The sequence below is a fragment of the Lactuca saligna genome, chromosome 7 (assembly GCF_052625555.1).
Source record: "Lactuca saligna cultivar CGN05327 chromosome 7, ASM5262555v1, whole genome shotgun sequence".
NCBI classification, from domain to species: Eukaryota; Viridiplantae; Streptophyta; class Magnoliopsida; order Asterales; family Asteraceae; genus Lactuca; species Lactuca saligna.
Genome location: NC_136423.1, coordinates 150,971,465 through 150,980,544, shown reverse-complemented (window position 1 = coordinate 150,980,544; position 9,080 = coordinate 150,971,465). Strand labels below are relative to the sequence as shown.

Below are 9,080 nucleotides of genomic sequence, written 5' to 3'. Positions count from 1 at the left end.
CTTAAATTAATTTTGTGACTTTATGAAGGAACGAACTGGTATTTGTCCGGTCGATTAAGTCCCTTTTTCAGTTTTGAAGGGGTAATCCAATAACATTTTTGCCAGCTCACCAAATATATGTTGACTGTCGCATTGACCAAGAACCTTTGTCATTAAAGCACTCCCTCACCCATTATGCGTTGTTAAACAATTTTTTTTTTTTTTTTTTTTTTTTTTTTTTTTTTTTGACATCACTGTCTCTTCAATGAAACCAATTTAGTTGTATATCAGGATGGAGAAGCCCCGTCAACGCCGCCAAGCCGAGAAGCAATGTGCTTCCGCCTTCTTCGACGAGTGATTCTTCTCTTCCTGGTTCTTCTTCAAAGCCATGGAAGCTATGGAAAACAGGTATGACACCGAACCTGGTAATCTCCAAATCGATTCAAAAATCCACAATCCTAAAGTTTGTGTTCTTATAATGGGTCTAATCAAGAAGACGAAGATGAAGATGGGGTATTGTAGAAACCCCAATTGAAGAAACCATTTACAAGGGTCACAAATTCCTTATAGAAGCCCCAATTAGAGAAGCGAAAAACCACATAAGTTCTTCAATTGGAAAAGGACATAAGAACAAACCACCGATCACCACTCAACCGGAATCCGGTCGATCGGGTCTCAAGCTAAGGAAATTCAGCAAGGTCGTTGTCCATGACGATGAAGATACTAATAATGGCGGAATGTGGGTAAAGTCCCGAGGAATACATACATGTTTAGAGGAAGATCTCAAAACGCTTTATGATCAGAAAATAAATTTGGAAATAGGCAAAGGAGCATCAAAGATTGTACACATGGCACACTAAACCCTTTACTATTTGGCTTACTATGTACAGTGGCACACTAAACCTACTACATCAGATAATAGGGATTAAAAATACAAGTTGTTCACCACTTTGTGTTCTTATAAAGCCATAAAATTAATTTAGGGATTTAAATGGTTAACCCTAGAAAATTTATAAGTCATTTGTGTTATTTTTCCTAAATATAATAATAAATACATATCAATTTTATTAATGAATTTACCTTATAATTTAAAAATTACTAAATTAAAATTTGATTAATGTTTTTGAAACTTTCACATATACTTTTATAATAATTTTAAAAAGGAAAATAGACTAAAAAAGGAAAAGTAATTTGCCCATGTTTCATTTGAAAAGTATGTTGGACTTTGGAATCGCCAGCACTACTACAATTCCCCGCAGCTTCTGCTATTTTACAACTTGCCCTTTCCACACGCCCCCTCGCTCTTCCTTCCCAAATATTCTCATCTCTCTGCTCTTCACAACCCGCCATTAATCCTCCATTCCTCAATCAATCAACCTTATCATCGCAATTTCATTTTCTGGATGCTTCTGTAATTCAATCGCAATCACCATGCATATAACAGGACCTCACTCTTCAACTCTCCTTCGTCGAGCTTCTAGGTCCTCAGCCACCAGGCTTCACTCTTCTCTTTCCGGTAAATCTTCTTCGCCGTCGCCTTCACCAGTCGCGTCTCAGTCCCGATCTCATACCACCGCATCGGCTGCTTTCCGCTCCTTCCGATCTAGATGGAGCCACGGTGTTGATTGGAAGTCTCCTGCCTCGCTGTCTTCTCAGATCAGGACTACTGCTTCTCCTGTTCTTGACCGTTTTCACCGTAGTCTCGCGACCATGGGTAATTCCTTTGGTTTTCTTCTTGCTTGCTTCTGGTTCCTGCGCTATTCATTTTGATTTCTTCTGATCTGTTATTTCACGTAATTCTGCTGGAGTGTCAACGCTTGCGTGGCTGATACTGATCGGTGGGGTGATGTTTGACCTCAAACTTTTTTTCAGTTGTGCGATATTGAACAAAGACTAATGAATTATGATTATAATCTAGTAGCGTGCAGGTTAAGCAGGATTATATTTGTCAAGTCGGTAGTGCTTTAGAATACAAGTATCAATATAAGTTACTACCACTTCTGACCCACCAAATAATATGAATCGGACTGAGGGAGTATATAAAATTATTGACCTGATCATATACTTCTATGGTTACGACAAACAGCCTACATAAGTATTGATACGAGTATAGAAGCACATATCACAACGAAAATGGAATGTTCTATGCTTTCTAGTGTTTCTTACTTTTTTTTTTCTTTCTGAAATTGCGATTGTCTTTGAGTTATTAGATCTGATTTGTATGTTTAATTGCATCTACAGCCTCTGATCATGCTTTCAGTGGGATTTTGACTGGTCTCCCCAAGCCTGGAGGTGGAGAGTTTGGAAAGTTCTATAGTTTGCCTGCGCTGAATGATCCAAGAGTTGGTAAGTCTTTTTGACTCCTCCGCTTCACTTCCCAACTTTTTAGCTGATATTTTTCATTTAAAGAATCTATAAATAAACAATCACTTAAAACTGATCAAACTTTTGTTCATATGGAGATCAGACAAGTTGCCATATTCAATCAGGATACTTCTTGAATCAGCCATCCGTAATTGTGACAATTTCCAAGTCACCAAGGCAGATGTGGAGAAAATCATTGATTGGGAGAAGACTTCTCCAAATCAAGTTGAGATCCCATTCAAGCCAGCTCGTGTTCTCTTGCAGGTTTCTTTTCTGAACCTCTTTTTGATCTGACCTGTAAACACATCCATTCTGTTAATGTGTTAAAGAACTGTGTTTTAACATTTGTTTATTCTCAGGATTTTACTGGTGTGCCAGCTGTGGTAGATCTTGCTGTTATGCGTGATGCCATGAACAATCTTGGTGGGAACTCTGAAAAAATCAATCCTTTGGTACGTATACCCTAATCCCCTAATATCAATTGCCATATAAGTGGTCACACCTATTCATTCAAGATGTTTCATTATGCTAGTAACTTGATTTTATTCTCTGCTTTTCTCCCTTTGATATTCTGGTGCAGGTTCCTGTGGATCTTGTTGTTGATCATTCAGTTCAAGTGGATGTTGCTAGGTCTGAAAATGCAGTACAAGCAAATATGGAACTTGAGTTCAAGAGAAACAAAGAGAGATTTGCTTTTCTTAAGTGGGGATCCAAAGCTTTCCAAAACATGCTTGTTGTTCCACCTGGATCCGGTATTGTGCATCAGGTATAAGACCATTTCAATGATCAAACTTTATTGGTTCTGTTATAGCTTACACATCATTTTATATCTACCTTGATTCTACCTAAATACTTTGTTTTTTAAATCTTTTTCTAATGTTGCAAGTAGATGTAACTAGTGATGAAACCAATATGAACTTTTACTTATGACAATTTCAGGTGAATCTTGAATATCTTGGAAGGGTTGTTTTCAACACTGATGGAATGTTGTACCCTGATAGTGTTGTGGGAACTGATTCCCACACAACTATGATTGATGGGTTAGGTGTTGCTGGTTGGGGAGTTGGAGGAATTGAAGCAGAGGCTACAATGCTTGGGCAGGTAATAAACAGCACAAATATTTCAGAAAATGTGAATAAATTATTAGGGGGTGTTTGGTTTGCAGAATGTTTTTAGAAGAAATGGAGTTTGTCAAAGGAATTGGAATCTGAAAGAATTGTAACTTTGAACTGTTTGGTTGGCAGGAAATGGAATGGGATATGATAATAAAAATTAAACAAATTTTAGTTTTTTCTTCTAATTAAATTTTCATCTCTGTTTATTTCAATATATATGAGGGCAAGTATTAAGAAATCCCTTATAGTTTTTTACTATTGTGTAATAACCATTATTAAAAAAGGTTATTATTATATGCATTTGAGAATTGTAAATTTTTTCATGAAAGCCCATTTGAAATTTTTTTTTTTTTAATTTTTTTAATTTTTAAGTATTAGGGAAAATGATAGAAAAACCCTTACATTGTTACCTCTTTATGGGTTTTTCCATAAAGAATAGAGAGGTCCAATATATAAGGGTTTTTTTTTTAGTCATTTATCATAATATTGAATGTTTTGAAATAGCTTTCATTTGCAAATCTCAAATGGCTTTCTTGAAAAACTTATTTTTATAATGACTTTTCCATTAAATTATCCAACATATTAAGGCTTTTCTATCATTTACCCTACATATAAAGAGGATATGTTGGTTTCTTAATAAGAAAAATGAAGAATGGAGATGAATTTGTACCCCTAGGAATGGTGAAATCCATCAAACATAAAAATCTAAAGGAATTTGACTTCCATATGCAACTAAACATGCCATGGAATGGAATCTCGAATTCCATCGCCTTTCACTGGAATCCACAAACCAAACACACCCTTCTTGATTATCTGTTTTGGATAAATCTCTTAACTTTATATTCTTGAAATATAATATAATATTCAAGATTCTTGCCCCAATTGTCTAACAATATCTTTTCATATCAACAGCCAATGAGCATGGTTTTGCCTGGTGTTGTGGGGTTCAAGTTATCAGGGAAACTCCGCAATGGTGTAACAGCTACTGATTTGGTTTTAACTGTCACCCAAATGTTAAGAAAGCATGGTGTCGTAGGCAAATTTGTTGAATTTCATGGTGAGTAATTTTTTTTTTAATGAAAAATATATTCACAGACTGATGTATTCACTTTTGTTTTGTTAGGGGATGGTGTTGGTAAAATATCACTTGCTGACAGGGCAACTATTGCCAACATGTCACCAGAGTATGGTGCTACCATGGGGTTCTTCCCAGTGGATCATGTCACTCTTCAGTATCTCAAGTTAACTGGAAGAAGCGATGATACAGTATGTTAAAATTAGTTTTCATATCTTATTCTACCTTCTGCCATCTGTCCATTTCTGTAAATCTTGATGAACATATGTCCTTTGTGAAATACAGGTGGCTATGATAGAAGCTTACTTACGTGCAAACAATATGTTTGTAGATTATAGTGAGGTAATATTTCACACAAACAATATGTTAATAAAATTACTGCATCACTGAAATATATGTAACAAACTAACAATGATGTTTCTGCTTTCAGCCACAACAAGAAAGAGTCTACTCATCTTACTTGTCACTAGACCTTTCAGAAGTTGAACCCTGTATTTCAGGGCCCAAAAGGTGTGTCTCTGTTTTGAAGGGGTCCCACATGTTGTTTTACATTATTTATATTTACTAATTTATCCTCTTCTTTTGGCAGACCTCATGACCGAGTCCCTTTGAAAGACATGAAAGCAGATTGGCATTCTTGCCTTGATAATAAAGTCGGATTCAAGGTGAGTTGCATTATTATTTATTATTACTACAAAGTTTTGTAGCATTTATTTATTAACTTGTGACTTGAATTATTTATAATTTTTTTTTTTTTTTTTTTGCAGGGTTTTGCTGTACCAAAAGAGACACAAGACAAAGTTGCAAAGTTTTCATTTCATGGACAGGAAGCAGAACTTAGACATGGGAGTGTTGTGATTGCTGCAATTACAAGTTGCACAAATACATCAAACCCTAGTGTCATGCTTGGGGCAGGTCTTGTTGCCAAAAAGGCCTGTGAATTAGGCCTAAAGGTTAGTTATCCCTTTTTTTTTTCACAATTTTTTTTATATCTAGTGTTAATGGAATTTCTAATTCCATTCCACCCACTTCAACTCTAATTTCACCTATTGCTTAATCACCAGGTCAAGCCATGGGTCAAGACAAGTCTAGCTCCAGGCTCTGGAGTTGTTACCAAATATTTGCTCCAAAGGTATTTGCTTATTAATGTTTGCTTCTTTAATTAGTTTCCCATTAATTTTGAAAAATGAAGAGTATCAATATTTGTTTTTTTTTTTTTTAAAATATTGCAGTGGGCTGCAGAAGTATCTAAATGAACAAGGGTTCAACATTGTTGGATATGGGTGCACGACATGTATTGGCAATTCCGGGGAATTGGATGAATCAGTTGGTGCAGCTATTACTGAAAATGGTATGTTGTACTATTACAGGAATGGAATCTGAGAGTGGAATTGTACTCCTCTCACTCTTAGGAATGGTGAAATCCATTAAACGTGGAAGCATTTGAAGGAATCGGATGGAATTGAATTCCATCCCCATTGCGAAACCAAACGTTCCATGGAATGGAATCTTGAATTCCAATTCCGTCAGATTCCGCTGATATTTGGTATTGATCTAAATAAATCACCTTTTGTTATTTGTTGCACAGATATCATTGCATCAGCTGTTCTTTCCGGGAATAGAAACTTTGAGGGACGTGTTCATGCGTTGACAAGAGCAAACTATCTTGCATCGCCTCCTTTGGTTGTTGCCTATGCCCTTGCTGGCACGGTAAGAATTTACAAACCAATTTTCACTGTTGTAATCGGGTAGTATAATATTCAAATAAGAAAAGAAAAGTACAATACTATAGTTTTTAAGAAAAATACTCTGAGTACAACAATGCTGTAATGTAATAAACAGAAATCAAAGTAGGACACTATAATACAAAAATAAACAAAAGTGCATTGCTATTTCTTACCATAAAAAAGGTTTCATGAGTTGTTGGATTGGATCATTCTTATTCAGTCGTATCAAATAGCTATTCATTTATTAAATGTCCCTTATGTTCCATAGGTTGATATCGATTTTGAGACTGAACCAATTGGTGTTGGAAAAGATGGAAAGGATGTTTATTTCAGAGATATCTGGCCAAGCACTGAAGAAATTGCAGATGTAAGTATTCATTCTGCTAGCTGCTGCTAAAAGACGTAAATGCCCTCCTCACACACAGCCTAACGTAAAGTTGTATATATTTATTGCAGGCTGTTCAATCGAGTGTTCTTCCAGAAATGTTCAAGAGTACTTACAAATCCATCACCGATGGAAACCCCATGTGGAATGACCTTTCAGTCCCTCAAGCCAAACTTTACTCATGGGATCCAAACTCCACCTACATTCATGAACCCCCGTATTTCAAAAACATGACAATGGACCCCCCTGGTGCCCATGGTGTCAAGGACGCCTACTGCCTCCTCAATTTCGGTGACAGTATCACAACCGATCACATTTCGCCAGCTGGAAGCATCCACAAGGACAGCCCGGCTGCAAAGTTTCTTCTAGAACGTGGTGTCGATCGTAAGGATTTTAATTCTTATGGTAGTCGACGTGGTAATGATGAGATTATGGCCAGGGGTACTTTTGCCAATATCCGTATTGTCAATAAGCTTTTGAATGGAGAAGTTGGACCCAAAACGGTTCATATTCCTTCTGGAGAGAAATTATCCGTCTTTGATGCTGCATCCGTAAGTTCCTAAACACAATACTACAAAACAGGCTGTACTGTATTTTTTGACAGACTAATAATGTCAATGAAGACAAAACAAAAATATTTTTTTTTTTCCCTTTTTTAGAAATACAAGGAGGCTGGTCAAGATACAATTGTGTTGGCTGGAGCAGAGTATGGAAGTGGAAGTTCCAGAGATTGGGCTGCCAAGGGCCCTATGTTATTGGTAAGTTTCTAGTTTCCATTTCTTACCCTTGAAGCTTCTGGAATGTTTTTTTAATTATTATATAATACAAACAGGGGGTTAAAGCGGTAATTGCAAAAAGCTTTGAGAGGATTCATCGTAGTAATTTGGTAGGAATGGGTATTATACCACTTTGCTTCAAAGCCGGTGAGGATGCAGACTCACTAGGGTTGACCGGTCATGAAAGATACACTATTGACTTATCAAGCAATATTAATGAAATCCGTCCCGGTCAAGATGTCACCGTCAGTACCGATACCGGAAAGTCATTCACATGTATCGCCCGCTTTGACACTGAGGTATGTCTAGGAAACAACCGTCTCTTTCCAAAGCTCTTATGCCAGCTACCTAGTTGGCCCACTGTACTGTCTGTGTGGGCCTGGCGGTATGCCAGCTAGGTAGCAAGCCCACTATGTCCGTCATGGACAGTGTGGGCCTGGCGGTAGTTGGCACATGGCCAACTAGCAGACCCACTGTCCCTAATGGATAGTGGGTCTGTATGCCAACTACCTAGTGGGGCCCATGTGATGGACAATCTGTACTGGTTTAGGGGTTGTTAGAAAAGTAACATTTTTTGCATATATAATATCAAGGATATTTGTTATGGTTTATGTAGGTGGAATTGGCGTATTTCAACCATGGTGGAATTCTTCCATATGTTATCCGACAACTAGCGGCACAAAAATGATGTGGTTTTAGAGAGGTTTATTGGGTTGTACAATGAGAGGAAGTGAAATAAAATGTTTTTTCATCCACATTTATGATTTGTTGCATCAAGGGAATGGAAGTTTGAGGATAGTCTCTTGCAGATGGCAAAGTGATTTGCAGTTGTTGCAACATTTTTTTTTTATGTAACGATACACTCTTATTTCAGGCTGATTTATTTCCCCTATTTATAAGGGAGACAGTTACCCTACACAGGGAAGCATGATATAATTTCGCTAAGTTTGCTAGTTTTACTTTTTGTGCTGTTGTCATGATGATCTATATTGTATTTTGGTTGATTCAAGGATTATTTGATCAAATAAACCGTATCTAAACCTCGATATACCTCATGATAATTTAACACATTACAAATCAGCAAGTATAAACAAGATTTCTACATAAAACGTATAGATCGATTAAAAAAAAGAAAAGTAATTGATCTAGTTACAATTTAATGTGTTTTTAAAGAAAATAACAAAAAAAGTTGTTTTTAGCAAAAGTAACTACTTGGTCTGAAATAGACATTACCGAGTAAGAAAAAATAATTTTTCTGACAAAAAAATATATTTCACTCGATATTTTGGAAGTCCGGATAAACATTTTAGATTCTGAACTCATACTTGGATTTCGGAAAAATAAATAAATTGCGGAATTAAAAAAAAACCCAAAATCCGATTAAAATATTTGTTTTTTTTTTTTTTACTTTAATATGATAAAAAGTTTAACAAACATAGTAATGTGAATTTTATATATATAATAAGATATATCTAAAAAACAATTAGAAAAAAACCAAAAAATAACTCTGAAATTTAAAGAGCTCATCCAGAATATAGCATTCGGGAGTAACCGTTCATTTAGACACATCAAAATAGATATTTCGAATATAAATAGAAATTTATTTGAAAAAAAAAACTTCAGAATATAAACACGTACTCTAGAATAAGACATTTCAGA

At 36.0% G+C, this 9,080-nt stretch overlaps 1 protein-coding gene across 1 annotated transcript; it reads left to right on the top strand.

Annotated features, from left to right (window-relative positions):
• Positions 1-1,227: 1,227 nt before the first annotated feature.
• On the top strand, positions 1,228-8,380 carry LOC145004788 (aconitate hydratase, cytoplasmic-like). The gene is made up of 20 exons (XM_078963777.1): positions 1,228-1,693; positions 2,221-2,325; positions 2,447-2,607; positions 2,703-2,795; positions 2,924-3,109; positions 3,283-3,444; positions 4,371-4,515; positions 4,582-4,724; positions 4,819-4,875; positions 4,964-5,043; positions 5,123-5,198; positions 5,301-5,486; positions 5,598-5,665; positions 5,766-5,884; positions 6,122-6,243; positions 6,529-6,627; positions 6,717-7,196; positions 7,305-7,403; positions 7,478-7,720; positions 8,038-8,380. Exons 1-20 carry the CDS (start codon positions 1,411-1,413, stop codon positions 8,107-8,109), a joined length of 2,979 nt encoding a protein of 992 aa, XP_078819903.1. The 5' UTR covers positions 1,228-1,410; the 3' UTR covers positions 8,110-8,380.
• Positions 8,381-9,080: the final 700 nt, after the last annotated feature.

What these genes read in the sequence shown, in the direction of transcription:
- LOC145004788 (XM_078963777.1), top strand. Translation starts at nt 1,411, where the DNA reads ATGCATATAACAGGACCTCACTCTTCAACTCTCCTTCGTCGAGCTTCT. An exon ending in CCTGTGAATTAGGCCTAAAG is followed by an intron (nt 5,487 to 5,597) that starts GTTAGTTATCCC and finishes CTTAATCACCAG; the next exon opens with GTCAAGCCATGGGTCAAGAC. An exon ending in CCAAGGGCCCTATGTTATTG is followed by an intron (nt 7,404 to 7,477) that starts GTAAGTTTCTAG and finishes TAATACAAACAG; the next exon opens with GGGGTTAAAGCGGTAATTGC.